The sequence below is a fragment of the Dunckerocampus dactyliophorus genome, chromosome 9, assembly GCF_027744805.1.
Source record: "Dunckerocampus dactyliophorus isolate RoL2022-P2 chromosome 9, RoL_Ddac_1.1, whole genome shotgun sequence".
Classification (NCBI taxonomy): Eukaryota; Metazoa; Chordata; class Actinopteri; order Syngnathiformes; family Syngnathidae; genus Dunckerocampus; species Dunckerocampus dactyliophorus.
In genome coordinates this window covers 11,254,183-11,269,938 of record NC_072827.1, presented here as the reverse complement: position 1 = coordinate 11,269,938, position 15,756 = coordinate 11,254,183, and the positions used below count along the sequence as shown (strand labels likewise).

General features: G+C 41.7%; 1 protein-coding gene across 3 annotated transcripts in view; it reads left to right on the top strand.

The window, feature by feature from the left end:
* abca12 (ATP-binding cassette, sub-family A (ABC1), member 12) overlaps positions 1-15,756 on the top strand; it is an 86,629-nt gene that overhangs the window by 53,310 nt on the left and 17,563 nt on the right. For all 3 annotated transcript variants that reach the window (XM_054786485.1, XM_054786487.1, XM_054786486.1), the window contains 12 exons: positions 437-655; positions 3,133-3,329; positions 3,681-3,838; positions 4,792-5,025; positions 5,185-5,335; positions 5,692-5,938; positions 8,103-8,192; positions 10,748-10,835; positions 10,929-11,056; positions 11,881-11,968; positions 12,099-12,207; positions 14,412-14,466. In XM_054786485.1, coding sequence (XP_054642460.1) covers positions 437-655; positions 3,133-3,329; positions 3,681-3,838; positions 4,792-5,025; positions 5,185-5,335; positions 5,692-5,938; positions 8,103-8,192; positions 10,748-10,835; positions 10,929-11,056; positions 11,881-11,968; positions 12,099-12,207; positions 14,412-14,466 — 1,764 coding nt within the window. The remainder of the gene's footprint in view (positions 1-436; positions 656-3,132; positions 3,330-3,680; positions 3,839-4,791; positions 5,026-5,184; positions 5,336-5,691; positions 5,939-8,102; positions 8,193-10,747; positions 10,836-10,928; positions 11,057-11,880; positions 11,969-12,098; positions 12,208-14,411; positions 14,467-15,756) is intronic.

Sequence of the window (15,756 nt, the reverse complement as noted above, 5' to 3'; positions counted from 1 at the left end):
ACATACATTATTGATTAGTGGTGGGTACCTATACATGTTATACTTTCAGTGTGTTTAATAAGTGTGTGAGTCATATTTACGCCCTAAACCTGGTTTGTGTCGAGGATGAACAAAGGCAATTGAAGAGAGAAGACGCGTGTTCTGGAGCGGAATCTAATCTAATAATTACTTTTATTGACATTGGAGGAGAATGTCAACATCAAGCTATCAGGAGGGTTTGGAGTGGGAGGAGCGAGCCGCATGTCGCAATAGACATTTGGTTCTGATCCAGTCTTATGACTAGACCGGGTAGACGTAATAGCAAATGTAAAACTGTATTTGTATTCCCCAACATGGGGCAAGAAGTGATTATATACCTGATTATACCATGAATAAGTATTACCAGTGAGCCACACACAAACAGTCAGTATGTAATAACCCTTTTCTGTTTGCTTAGGTCACTCCTGACCGGCCTCTTCGCTCCCTCATCGGGGACCATTGAGGTGTATGGTCGAGACATGCAGACAAACCTGGACAACATTCGCAAAGAGCTGGGTGTCTGCATGCAATATGACGTTCTCTTTGACCACATGACCACCAAGGAGCACCTCCTGCTCTATGGCCAGATCAAGGCCCCGCACTGGTCATGTCAGGAATTGCACGAGCAGGTTCGAACGTAAGTGCTCCCTCATCCAGGCTGAAGATAATCTTTACTATTATATTACTCTTATTCAGAATGTACAAGGCCTTCAGGGTGATGTCATGCTTTGTCCGTGATGCAATATGGTGTATTTTATGGCCTTTGGGTTTTTTTTTTATAAGCCATGGTGAAACAGTGATCTTTGCTCAGTTGACAGTATCTTCCTGTAATAAAAATGAAATGTGGGAAGTTGTTACTTTAGCGAGAATTGAATGCCAATGGTACTCTGGAGGAAAAAGTCCAACATGGTCGTAGTCACAGTGGTTTTATGGACGCACTTAATTTATATGCATCTCCGGTGGTAAAGATAACGTAATTGTTCCACCTGTTATCCTTAAAATACTGTTTTCAATTTGCCATCTGAAGAGCTGGGAGATATTATGAGATACTTCTAAGGCCATTTGGTGCAAGTAGAGAATACTAATGTGGGCTGAGAACACAGAGAACTCATTTTCTGTAATGGTTATATTTTCGTTGCGGTTTGAGTCTTTGGGTCACGTTGTTACAACAACCTTTAGTGTGACTCGAATGCTGTGTTATCGCATTTCTGCTGCGATTGCTCAGCTATCGCGTTTCGTTCGGCCAACCGTGGTGCCAACCAAAGAAGCGCTCCGTGGTTCGGTTTACTTGAGGTAGTACGCCACGATCTTCTTTAAAATGTATTTTTGAAGATTTTCACGATATCTCAGCTGGTAGAAATAGCTCTTCTGGCGGGGCACATTTTTCTTTGGAATATTTGAATTTCATCATCTAATACGCCAAGGAAGCTGTTCAGTCAGGTTGTGGGTTAGCTCAGAAATGCAGTGTGCGAATGCTAAGCAAATGTCCCAAATTTGCTTTTTAAAAGATGTCACTGCCGAGCCGCCTGGCCCATTAGGCAATATAGACACATGCTACAATCCTCCAGTGGGCGCCAAAAAATGTACAATTGAAAATTTAATATAATTGTGTGAAAGCCACTCAGCATTCACGCAATGCCGCTACGCCACCGTGAAGTCGGATGGATATTTTCAAGTTTTGGGGAAAACACAAAATACTGATTCGGAGTTCTCAGAGAAGGACTGGACCTTGCCATCAAAGCTAAATTGAAGAGCCCTCAAATCATGCGCAGTTTGGTTTCCTGCTTTTTTGCCTGGTCTGATACTTGAGAAATAAGATCCATTGACTTTCATGATTTCATCATGTTTGACCAATCATTCAACCAATCAAAAATGTTGACTTAAGCAAAAAGTAAAATGGACTACGTCACCCTCTTGACATAGGCCATCATCCTAAAGGGCATAAAGAGCATGATCCTTTCAATTAAGGATTTAGGTGATTTTACCAGAGATGGCCAGCATTATCAAGAGATGATTTAGGCCAAAAATCCATTTTCGTCAAAAAAATTACTTCGGCCATTATTTTAATAGGGTGATGATGTAACATTATGCCTATTCTGTGCACGGTGGCATGGCTCAGGTCGGAGAACGGTCGCCTCCCAACCTGATGGTTGCTGGTTTGATCCTCATTTGGTGAATAGATTTAAACATTTCATTTCAGCTTCAGCATTCACATGCAATTTTTACTGAAATTGCTTAATCTAGTTACTATTAATATTTCTTCCCTTATTTACAGGATTTTTATTTTGAGAGTATTAATAGCAGGGGTCTCAAACATAATTTACCCGGGGGCTGCTGGAGGTAGAGTCTGAGTGAGGCTGGGCCGCATCAAGTATTGGGAGTAGGGCTGGGAATCTCAGGGTACCTCATGATACGACACGCGATACATAGCTCACAATAACAATAATATCTTGATACAGTAATAGGGTGAATCAAGTAAATAAATAATTTCACAGTTTATATTTTGCTGCATTCAGCTGGGATAGGCTCCAGCTTACCCGTGACTCTAATGAAGACAAGCCGTATAGAAAATGGGTGGAATTCGTTACCACATTTTGTAAGTGACTCACTCACTCTTAGTTCAGTGTAGGCTTATGTGTGCATCCTACGAGTAACATTGGCTAGTCGCATTACAGTAATCTTTGAAGACAAGTCGCAGGCCGCAAAATGTGACTAGGCGGACCGCAAATGGCCCACGGGCGAAGACTTTGAGACACCTGACTTAGACCTTGCGGGCCGCATTTACCGTAGTCTTTCCTGTCAAGTCGCGGGCCGCAAAATGTGACTTGGTGGGCTGCAAATGGCCCACGGGCCGCGTGTTTGAGACCCCTGACTTATCGTACTGTATATTTCAGATTTTTTTTTTATTTGTAATATATATTTCATGTAAATTGGATGACACATTATTTTACAAAGTAAAACGGTAAAAACAATGGCATTACTGTAAATTTTTTTTGCAAGATATATAAATCGCCGATAGACGGGGGTGCCATAAAAAATTTCCCTGAGGGTGCCACTTGGGGCCACTTTATGTGTTAACTTGCCTCAAATACTTTTCACTGATTTTTCTTTCAGCATCTTAGAGGAAACAGGCATGTACGCTCAGAGACACAAGCGGGTGGGCACGCTGTCGGGTGGCATGAAGCGCAAGTTGTCCATCTCCATCGCCTTCATCGGCGACTCTCGCTTGGTGGTGCTGGACGAACCCACCACAGGCGTTGATCCATGCTCAAGGCGGAGTATCTGGGACATTGTTATCCAAAATAAAAAGCGTGAGTCTATGCTTGTTGCATCTTTCTTTTGGTAGCAATGTCAGAAAGCATGTGCCAACTTATCCAGCTTATACCCTCTATGACTACCAAAAGTCAAAGTCAAGAGTGAATCCACTTGCTGGGTATTAAAAGTTTTAGAGAGTAGAGGGGGTGATGGAAACTTTTTGTGTTGTTTCCTGTTGTTTCCTGAATTGTGTTATTTTATTCAGGCCGTGACTTTATTTACGGCAGAGATACAGTTAGTCGGGATTACTGGGAGCGAGAGATACAAAGAGCGAGCAGTGTTTGCTCCAGGGTGTTTAGGAGGATGCGTACACAAATAATGCTGGGTTTTTGTGTGTGTTGTTTCAGGGCATACTATAATTATGTCCACCCACCACCTGGATGAAGCTGAAGTGCTGAGTGACCGCATAGCCTTCCTAGAGAGAGGAGGGTTAAAATGCTGTGGTTCGCCTTTCTATCTGAAAAAGAAGCTGGGCCAAGGCTACAAACTCACTCTCACCAAAAAGGTAATTTTACTCACTTAGTGATAACATGGACACAAATATGTTTCTCAATTAAGTGTGGTGCTTACCTTCACTAATAAATTTGAGGTCTACCTGTTCGGTAGTGAAAGTCAGGAATCTTTTCTTTGTGTAATGCATTTAAAAATCGAACACAAATGGTTACGAAAAGCTTAGTATTCGCCGCAGGATCGGAGATCCAGACACGCACGGCACTTCCACAAGCCCGGGTAGTGTGCATTACCACCGTAGCGAAAGGCGAGCTGTGGAAGCATGCAGAACACCTCCACAAGTGTGTGTACGGGAGCCATGATAGCGATAGTGCGAAGAAGACAGAGGTTGGAGACACTCTTCCTTTGTTTGGTAACACTTCGCCTTCCCGGTGAAATATGTAAACCAGGGGTGTCTGGCTTGTTTATTTTTTATGGGCCCGTGGCACATTGTAGAAATAAAGTAAACAAAGACAAAACAGCAAAACTTGGAAAAATAGAGCAAAAAGGAACAAAAAAAATCTTCTAACTGCTACTAACAGTGATACTACTAATAACACAAAGATTTTACTTTCAATTTACGTATAGCCTTTTTTAGACTTTTTTTAAAAATGCGTGCACATTCGTCATGGATATTTTAAGCAAATAAGACAATGACCAAAGATCCCGACCCCCAAACCTTAAAACTAATGTCGAGCTAATGCATCAAATAAAATAATATTCTAATAAAAACAATAAAAAAATATTTGTATAATATCATTTGTAAAATAATATAAAACATATAATAAATATATTATTATATGTTAACTTGCCTTGCCTTGCCTTACCAGCATTATAGTCGGCAATTCGCTTCTTTCTTGGCAATTTGGCTAAGCAAAAAAAAAAATCTCACACAATGTTTAAAAAAAAAAAAAAATCTGAATTACTTGCACTACTAACAAACTTTTGTTTATTTCTTAACCATTTCAGATGAAGACACCTGAGTCTGAGTGCTTTGACGATGCTGGAGTGAAGGCCTTTATCCAAGCGCATGTACCTGACGCACGACTGAAAGAAGCTCATGGCAGTGACCAGGTCTACAACCTGCCCCCGTTCACGTCCTCAAACGCATCCTCATACCGCTCTCTTCTGATCGCGCTGGATGCCAACCTTGACGACTTACAACTGGGAGGCTACGGCATCTCTGACACCACCCTTGAAGAGGTATGCTCCTGTAAAATGGGTTCTCCGAATGTGGAAGTATCTACAGTATACCTGTATTCTTGATATTACTGATGGACGAGCGTAGTCACCGACCATGAAATTACACCGACTACCTCACAGGGTGTTGACGTGTGTTTTTTTTTTTAATTATCCCTGTAGGTGTTCCTCCAATTGACTGACGGAAACGAGCAAAAAGGCGTGCCTGAGGACAGACCCTTTTCTATTTCACAGACGGTGTCAGACACTGAATCTATTAATAGCTTCCCTGCAGATCCAAGTGAAAGCATCCCCAGTTCTAGTGACAAAATTAGTAAGTTTCATCATTCTCACATTCTGGTTTGTGCTGACTATACTTATAAATTAATGTATATATTCCATATATATGTAGATTAACATTTATGTATTTCATTTGTATGTTCTATCAAATTTATCTAAATATATAAACATATGAATTGTGTTTTTAAGTAATTTATGTGAGTGCATGGTCACCATAAATCGTCATTAACTGAGGACTTCCTGCATATATTTTTTTATTATGACCTTAACTATGTAACATAATGCCCTGCTAAATCCCCTACCATGACAATAACAATGTCATATCTTGATAGATGGATGCATATGTTATTTGTTCAGTGTTGTCTTGCTGTTTTTCACCATGTTCTCCAGAGCTGACCACTTCTTCCAAAGCACAAGGTATGGGCTTGGCATGGCAGCAGATCAAAGCCATACTGATCAAGAGGTTCCACCATAGCCGCAGAGACTACAAGGGCCTGATCTCCCAGATCCTACTTCCTGTTTTGTTTGTGGTGTTCGCCATGGGCCTGGGATCCATCAACAATGACCTAAGGCACTACCCGAAGCTGGAGCTTAGCCCTGCACTCTACAACATCAAACCAAGCTACTCTTTTTTCAGGTCAGTCTTCGTGAAGCATGGAACAAATGATAGTAGTGACTGGGGCGGTGCACAGAGCTTCTCAATATCCTTGTAAATGATGTCAAAGCACTTGGACAAGTCATCATGGTTTGTGTGAAATCCTTGAGTTTCTGTTATTGGACGTCCGAGAGGCACAAAAAAAATCATTAAGTCATTAAAGTACAACCCGCAACAAGGCTATTTGCTTGTGATGAAATATTAATGAAGGGTTGATGCATCTTGTTGCTAAAACTGGCCCAGCCAATGTGTCCCTGAATCACTTGTTGGGTATCACAAAGTTGAGGTTTGTTGAAGGGCAGACAAGCCCTAAGGGGACTCGAAGATGAAGAATGCGATGTGCATGGATGCAATACACGATCAAAGTGAATACCATTAAAACTGTCGGGGGAGGTGGCGTGATGTCTTCGCCCTGAGAAGTGCTGCTGTTTGATCAGAGGGATATGTACCGAGGAAAATACTGAGGTGCCATTCAGCATCAAGTACATACAAGTCCTCAACGGTTTCTTTTCCCAGTCTGAAGGTTGATTCCCAAGATTTTGTGTACAGTGGTACCTTGTTTCTTGTTATTATTGGTACCAATAGGTTGACAAAAACAGAAGCGATTACGGTAGCCAGGAAGTACAAAATACTAACAAGGTGGGAAAAACTATTATTTCAGAAAACAAATTAACAAAAGTCAAGCTGAGTTAACATTTTAGAAAATACATGAGCAGAACCAAGACAGAACAAATACAATCACATGCCAGAAAGGGAGTATGCCCAAGTCCAGAGTGACGGGAATGGAGTCCAGTAACAGTGCCATCCATCCATTCATTTTCTTATCTGGGTCCGCGTCGTGGAAGAAGCAGACTCAATAGGGAAGCCCACACTTACCGGTCTCCGGCCACCTCTTCCAGCTCCACCAGGAGGACACAAAGGTGTTCCCAGGTCTGCTGTGAGACGTAATCCCTTCAGCATGTCCTAGGTCTACTCTGAGAGCTCCTCCCAGCTGGGCATGCCCGGAACACCACCGTCCAGGCGGCATCCGCATTAGATTCCCGTGCCACCTCAACCGGCTCCTCTCAATGTGAAGGAGCAATGGCTTTACTCTGAGGCCATCCGGGTGACTGAGTCCAGCCACCCTACAGAGGAAACTCATTTCGGTTGCTTGTATCCGTGATCTTGCTCTTTTGGTCACTACCCAAAGCCCATGACCATAGGTGAGGGTAGGAACGTAGATCGACCGGTAAATCGAGAGCTTTTAGAGAACTCCTATACTTGGGGTGAAACGTCACTCCCAACCCGAAGGGTACAATCCAGCCTTTTCCGGCTGAGATTCATGACCTCAGATTCGAAGCACTGTAACGATGCTTTAGATGAGCTCTAAAAGTGTGAGTGTGCATGGTCTGTTGCATAAAGACATAACATAGTTGAAAACAAGGTGATCAAACCGGGACAGAATGAATGTAGCAGAGGTTAAAAGCGCTTCTAACATATCTATGTGCCTTCTTACACCAAATCAGTCTGCGTTAATACATTCTTGCAGGTGTCCTTCATCGTTTCGTCCCCACCGGGGGACAGAAATGTTTTTGCGCCCCCCCAATGTTAAATACTATTGAGAAACTGATAATATCTATTTATTTATTTTTCAGACAACGCAAAACTGAAACCATCCATCTTCTATACCGCTTATCCTCACTAGGGTCGCGGGTATGCTGGAGCCTATCCCAGCTTACTTCAAGCGAGAGGCGGGGTACACCCTGGACTGGTAGCCAGTCAATCACAGGAAACTGAAACCAGAAAAATGCAGAAAAATGGAGAGCAGTGAATCATAAATGCGTATTCAAGTCAAATTGCATGCAGAGTACGACAAATTCATACATGATCGCAAGACTGAACTAATATTAAAAGTCCTCCCTGCCTCTCACGCCCCCACCCACCCCCCCGACAGTTCACCGTCCTACTATTTGAGAAGCGCTGCGCTACGCTATAGTTCATGGGGTTGTCATATCCCATGACTTTACTGTTATTTTTTTTCGTTTAATTTAATTGAATCATGTCTTTAATTAAACCAGCATTCATGGCACTAGAATTTGTTATTTTTAATCATATATGATTTAAAGTGACTGATTTATTGTATTCTTTCTGTCATGGGCTTCCACAGCAAGCATAATGAAAGGTCCAGTCCGCTGGTGGACAAGATGATGTCATACCCAGGGATGGACAACAGCTGCCTTGATGAGTCTGGCAATCCGTATGTAAACACTTCTCAAACAATTTTTAGCCATTTCTGGCGTTTACACGTTGTATTGATATATTCCACCATTTTCTCGATCTATTTAACAGTCGTTTTCCATTTCTCTCATTCTCATTCATCTCATGTCTCCACTTTCACCTTGTTTCATTTTACTAGTCGGCTTCCTTCCAATTCTAGCAGCTCTCTCTGTTCTCTCACGTCGCTCTTCTCATTTTTCCCGCTGTTTGGCTCCATGTGTATGCGAGTGAAAGCCTCCAGCAGAGCCCTGCATCTCCAAAGCATCATTTGTATTCCATAAACACCTCACGTTTATTGCGGAGTTTTTCCCTTTACTGTCATTGAATCACTGTTGAGAGTCACGAAGTAGACCTGGGAGACATTTTAAAGCTCCCCGGCCTCCCAGAAGGAGAGTAAAAGATCCGACGGCGCAATGGAGATTGAATGTTTTCCCTTCAAATTACAAGAGAGATGGTGTGCTGCAGACCTTCACACACTTATAAATATATGTCCATTCTTGTCCTTTCCTGTGCTTATCAGCCCAACGTATATCCACATAGTGTCTGCGTAAAACACAATGACATGCATATTGTAAGACTTTAAAAGATTGTTTAAGAGTCCTGGGATTGGCATTGACATTGTGAGCCCGGAATATTTAAAGTCACTGCATTCTAATTGTCAAGGGAAAATTTGCTGCTAGCTCAAAGACAGATGAGAGACAAGACAAGTTCTTTGAGAATAATGAGAGTTACAGTTGAATAAAACATTCATGCAAGGAATGAATCAATGCAACCTGAACAGATGGCTTCAAGAGAAAATGTCTAAACCACATACTGTATGCGAGAAGAGCGGAGATCTCTTCCTCCTGTGAGGGATGGAGATGATGAAGGACAGACTCACATGCCCAGACACCCAAGGCTATTTGAATCAGGAGTCGAGCATATGGAGGACGTCTACACGAAGGACTCGGTTAAAACATAGCATCATATGCTGGCATCTGAAGAAAGCTAAGGACATCATAGGACAGAACATGAGGAAAGCTCCTAATAATGAATCATTTTATAACTGCAAATATAACATATTTTTTTTAAAACTAATGCAAATGCAAATTTTTATATTTTTTACCAAACTTTCGTGACCTACCAGTGGCAACTATGCATTCATGTCAGGTGAGCACAGTGCTCCAGGTGGTGTTTTTTCTTTTTCAGGGTGATTTTATATTTTATACATAGCACATGTTAGGAATGGAATATTTTCCACTCTGTTTTGGATAAAAAACTGTTTCCGCTTGTCCACCACAGAGACATGAGGCACGACTACAAGGCCTTTAACTTGGAACATGCACACCGTGTTCTCGTTTTAATTATCACACACACACACACACACATTTGCACAGTTTATCATGAGTCACCTTCCGGTCTCCTGGCTGAGACACACAGCTGCCTAGCCAATACTGGCTGAAACCAGATCAGACCAATAACCAAAAAGCAGTCATTCCTGATGATTGGGACCACCTCCACAGAAGGCTTATGAGGAAGAGAAACCGTTCTCACCAGCGCTGGCATTACATTTGCTTGTATTCACCCCAAATAGAATAAGTTGTTAAATTTACTTTTTGACTCAGATGGTTATTATATATAAGATAATAATATATGGTATCATATATTTTATATCACAGTTGGAAGAATTAAAGAACTTGGAGCAGAGTCTGGCAGAGCAAAAGGGGACAGTGGCTGACTTTCAGACGTTTGCGGAGGTAGATAAGGTCGATGGATAAGATTGATTTCATATGTGAGGATTAGCCGTTCGCCGATTCCCCCAAAATTAAAGAAATAATTGCATGCTTAATTCCATCCATCCATCTTCTATGCCGCTTATCCTCACTAGGGGTGCAGGGTTATGCTGGAGCCTATCCCAGCTGACTTTGAGCGAGAGGCGGGGTACACCCTGGACTGGTCGCCAGTCAAATGTAGGGCACATATAGACAAACAACCAGTCACACTTATGGACAATTTAATCATGTTTTTGGAATGTGGGAGGAAACCAGAGTATCCGGAGAAAACCCATGCATGCACGGGGAGGACATGCAAACTCCACACAGAAGATGCCCAAACGGAGATTCGAACCCAGACCTTGCCGATCTCCTGACCGTGTGGCCATCATTGCATGCTTCATTTGTATATTAAAAAAAAACATTACAACAGACAGTAAAATAGATTACTGTAGTATTCTTAATATGTCACCAACTTAAGTGTTTTTTTCATACTGTATAAAAATGCAACTGTGATCTGCATACGTACATGCCTGGATGTGAAAGCGCTAAACACAAATTTAGATCAAATTATTGCCCAAGAACCCATACAAAGACAGCCAGATTTAGAGTGTTTGCAGCTGCATTACTTTACAAGTGGTTTGCTCTCGACTTTCATTCCGCCTCTTTGGATGTCGACAGGCTTTTAGCATTGACTCCATCATATCAACTTATGTCAAGTTGTGTTCTGGGCTGTGACTGCATTTCACTGAGCCACCAGTTCACTGAATGCTTTTCTTTCAAGGGTTTGCATGAGACAAACCAGCAGCTGGGAGTCCAGAGGGAATAGCTCAGAAGAGTTTAGTGACTGCAAATGTACCCTACAAGAACAGGTGAGGGACAGCATGAATGTAACTGTGTTACATTTGTGTATTTCTGTACCATTTTAAAAAAATATATTTGTTTTGTTATAAAATATAATGCAGGTTTGCCATGGGGAAAAATTCAATCCACCCAGTCGGCAGACCCCCTCTTCTCAGATTGTTTACAATCTAAGTGGAATCAATGTGGAGAATTACCTGGTGGTCACGGCCAATGACTTCATTAGGAACAGGTAAGGGCTTGAAGAAGTCATAGTTAGAATTCAGCACAGATCTCAATGATAGCGGCCAATTGCTTTAAGAGTCTCTCTCTCTCTCTGCAAGTGGCTGAATGGGAAGATGTTTGCTTCGGTTCAAAATACACAGGAACCTCGTTTTGTCATTAATCCGGTCCACAAGGACAAAAACTGAAATGTACGAAAACCAAATAAATTGTTCCCATAAAAAACGGTGTAAATTCAATTAATCCATTCCAGACAACCAACTATATTAACAAAAAACATATTTTATGTAAAATGGATTCATAACCATTTAACATGACTTTTACCTATGTTGAAGGCTAGCAAACACATGGAGATGAGTAGAGGGAATATGAGGGAGGGGCCACTCAGAAACTATCGTATATTACAAACAAACAAATGCACAGATTCCTCCAACGCAGTGCGCACCTCATCGACGCGCCATGCAGTGCTCGAAAGGAGAGATGAAGGAGACAGATACAGAGTTGTTCATTGTTCTGTGTGTGTTCCATGAACAAGTAAACCACCCACACACACATAATAAAATATTATTAAAAGACTCCCTGGCCGAAATCTGTCTGTCTAACCACTATCCATTCTTTACAGAGACTGAGTCACCAACACATGGATGCTTTGTTTGCGCACTTGACTAGTTTGTTAGTGACATTATTTGGCCATACAAAAACCGAGACATATTTGTGGCAATAATTTTAGTCAAAAGCTGGGGCGTACAAAACCCGAGGTTCCGCTGTAGTTGGAAAAGAAAATTAACTGCACAGAAAAGTGTTCCTGGTTAAATGTGACTGGTTGTGTCTCAGGTACGGTGGGTTTGAATTTGGAATGAAGCTCCCATCTGACCTACAAATGGATCTTATAGCAAAGTCCACAAACGCCACTTTATCAAAGGTATGACTTGTAATTATAACTAATATAATATATAAAGAAATAATGGTGGAAAGGTCACATATGAATATAGCTGAAGGCATGTGATTATATGTGTTTGTTTGTGTTGTTGTGTGTTTTTGCTCGAGTGTAGGTTTGGTTCAACCCCGAGGGCCACCACACCATGCCAGCATATTTAAACAGCCTCAACAATTTCATCCTACGCTCCAACCTTCCAGCAGACAAGGAGCCACAGAAATATGGTCAGCTATGAAGTCATTGTGAATACTGGGACAGTGGTGCCTCGGTTTTTATAATTAAGTTGTTGCAAAAGGTCTGACGAAAGCCATAACGTTGAAAACCAAAGCAGTTTTTCCAATAGGAAATAATGTAACTCAAGTAACTCATTCCAGACACTCAAAAATGTTAACCAAAGTTTTTGGCGAAGCTAGCGAGGAGCGGAGGGGCAAGATGGGACGTCATCTTTGTACTTCAATCAATGGCTTCTTTATCAAATTGCTGGCACTCCCAACTGTTTTGGTCCCATGGCGGGTTATTTAGTAGCCGTACTCAATAAAAAATGTACGGACGTTGAGTCAGCAGTGCGTAGGATGCTTTGTTTGGGCACTCAGTTCCGCGTAATGATACAGTACAGGTCAAACTGACTAGTTTGTTCTGAGCAATATTGTACAATAACTGGGCTTGTGCACAAAAATCGGGGCAACATTTTGCCGAAAACTGAATCATACAAAAAAAGAGGCATTGGAAAACCGAGGTTTGACTGTATATCACATGCAAGTTGGATGAATGCTGAACTTCCTGATTATCTTATCAGGGTCTCTATTAAAAATGTAAATTTATTTCTCGAAACTTTTACCTGATAGTTTTCATGTAGTGAAATTTTATGCACCTTGACGACAGTAATATTTCACTTCATATTTCACCGCTCAGGCACGGTGGTCTAGTGGTTAGCATGTTGGCCACACAGTCACAGTCTGGAGAAAGTTTGGAGAAGATCTGTGTTTGATTCTCCTTGTGTGGACTTTGCATGTTCTCCCCGTGCGTAGGTTTTCCCCGCGTACTCCGTTTTCCTCCCACATTCCAAAAACATGCATGTTAGGTTAATTGGTGACTCTTAATTGTCCATAGGTATGAATGTGAGTGTGAATGGTTGTTTGTCTATATGTGCCCTGCGATTGGCTGGCGACCAGTCCAGGGTGTACCCCGCCTGTCGCACGAAGTCAGCTGGGATTGGCTCCAGCATGCCCCCGTGACTCTTATGAGGAGAAGCGGCATAGAAAATGGATGGATGGTTGCTCAGGTTAACTAACCCCTTGGCCCTAACCATAACCCTTAGAATTAAGGATGCATGGTGTTAACACTGAATTTTCTATCTGCTACACCGCAAGGATTTATCCATTTATAATCCACAAACCTCCTACTCACATTTTAATACAATTATACAATACTTGCATGCACACATTCAGCCTTTGAATTTGATATTTGCCTTAATGCTGAATCTGGTGAATCCAGGGAGATTATTTATCACAGTTATGATCTTTCATCTGCGGTCTTGTTAATCCTCACCCTTATGTAATAGACTTCCCACTCGAGGTTAGAACCTGCCCACGGATGTGTCATCACACTCCTGTTCACCTAAAACACTTTGCAATTGAGAGACTATACCGCCTATTTGGCCAGCTCAACCGTTTATGGGACATTTGTGGCAAACAGACATTTTTATTTACGGCTACGAGAGCAGATAACAGTTTACCACATGGTATTGGACAATTCACTACAGTACAAAAGAGTGGAAACGTATCAAACAGCTGTATTTTAACACCAAATCTCCATATTTGTATTCACACATTACAGTAATTAAAATAGACTGATAATCATACGTGTGTGTTCAGTTAATCAGTGGCTGATGCTGCGACTACAGACTCCAAGCTCAACATAATTAGAGTCCAATTAGCAACGCCACTGTCTAAAATACCACATTCCTCGAGCCACACAGGTATTATACCATGATAGTTGCACATTACTTACAGACACATATTCTCCAAGGCAGAAATGTATTAGAAAGTAACAAAAAGCATCCTGTGTGCTTTGTATCAATTATATTGTATCAGTCAATTTTTGTGCCTAACTGCGTCACAAGCTCAACTCAATGAATTATTGCGGCTTATAGGCATTGCCAAAAAAAACACCCACCACCCCACTTGAACTTAACGGCAGCACGTGTTAAATTACATATACACTGTATGTATTTTGATATATAAAGTCGCTGGGCCAGCCAAACTGTGAAAAAGGTGCGACATATAGTCCGGAAAATACTGTACTGTAAATAAAATGTGATGTGAGAATACAATCTATGTGAGATCCTTATTTATGTATAGCTTCTTGTTTTTGCTTTACATCATCTTTCTGTAGTTATTTATCTCTTTTTTTTGTTTGCTTGTCACAGCCATTTCAGTGTCCAGTCATCCCTACTTTGGCCGGGCAGAAGAGAAGGACTCCATGTAAGTCAAGTCTTTTTTATTGTTACACTAGCAAGAGGTCCTAAATTGCTATGTAATTCTTGCTTCACCTTCACTCAAGAAAGGACTTGATGCCCTTTTATTCAGGGCATCGCCATTGCTTAAGTGAGGACAGGAGGAGACTGCATTTTACCCACATTTGATTTTCTAAATGCCGTTCCCAGAGCTTGCACTATTGATCAAAGCTCCAAGATAATGATGTTTGGCCTGCAGGTGGTGCAGCAACTGAATGGTTTGGCTTGGATATCTAGTTACGTGTTTCACATCTGTGTGCGTGTTCCAATGGACCAAATCAAATAAATGATTCAGCGAGTGGATTGAGCTGCTGCAATGGCATCACAAAGCTCTATCCTCTTCAGAGCCTTATTAGCTCAAACTAGCTCATCTGCCATTTCTGGGTTTCCTGATCTTCGTTTTCAAGTATTTTTGAATCAATGCATTGCTTTTTTTGTAGTTGGTAGTCTGGCAAGCAACTGCAGGCTGGGCGCCCAATTACTCCTTCGCCGATGCTTACCTTATTGATGTATTGATTCGACCTCAGCCATTTTCAAGATACTACAGGCTTATTACACTGAGATGTCTTGATTGCTGCAATGTGGTAGCCCATGGGATAAGATCTGAAGCTCCAGCTAAAGCTTGGCCATGCTGATAACAAGATGATCAGTAGCTGTTGGCTACCTACTGCAGTTACTGCTTCCTTAAAACGCCCACCACATGTCTTTCCCCCTCCTTCCCACTTGGTCAGTCTGACAGCTTCATCTTTATCCTCTTTGAGCTGCGGGCCGCTGATTAGAGTGGTTGCTTTGACCCGGCCAACTAAGAGATGTTGGATGAGATTGTTGCAGAGAAGCAAGTAGCAGCATCAGAGTCGAAGAGAGAGTGCATTTCCTGGGGATTTTTGAGTGGTGTTGTCGTACTCCGCAGCCCTATACTGGTACTGTAAAGCATCATCTGTCCAAACATTTCAAAGCTATTCAGGTTACCAAAGCACAAAAAGGTGCTTTTTTTGTGTTCAAAATAACTTGAAACGTTCTGAATGTATTTGGATGAAATTTTCAGGAATTGCCGGAAACTGTATATGGAAGAACTGATGACATTTTGGGGGTGATCCGGATCACCGTCTGGATCCAGGAATTCTTTTCAAGGATTCTTTAACATTCAAGACAGGACCATTTTTGGCATGTGTGCATATAACTCCACTAAAAATGGTCAGAGCAGTTGGAAGAAAAAAATACAGGACGACTTTCCAACAGGTTCTACAAATATCAAACA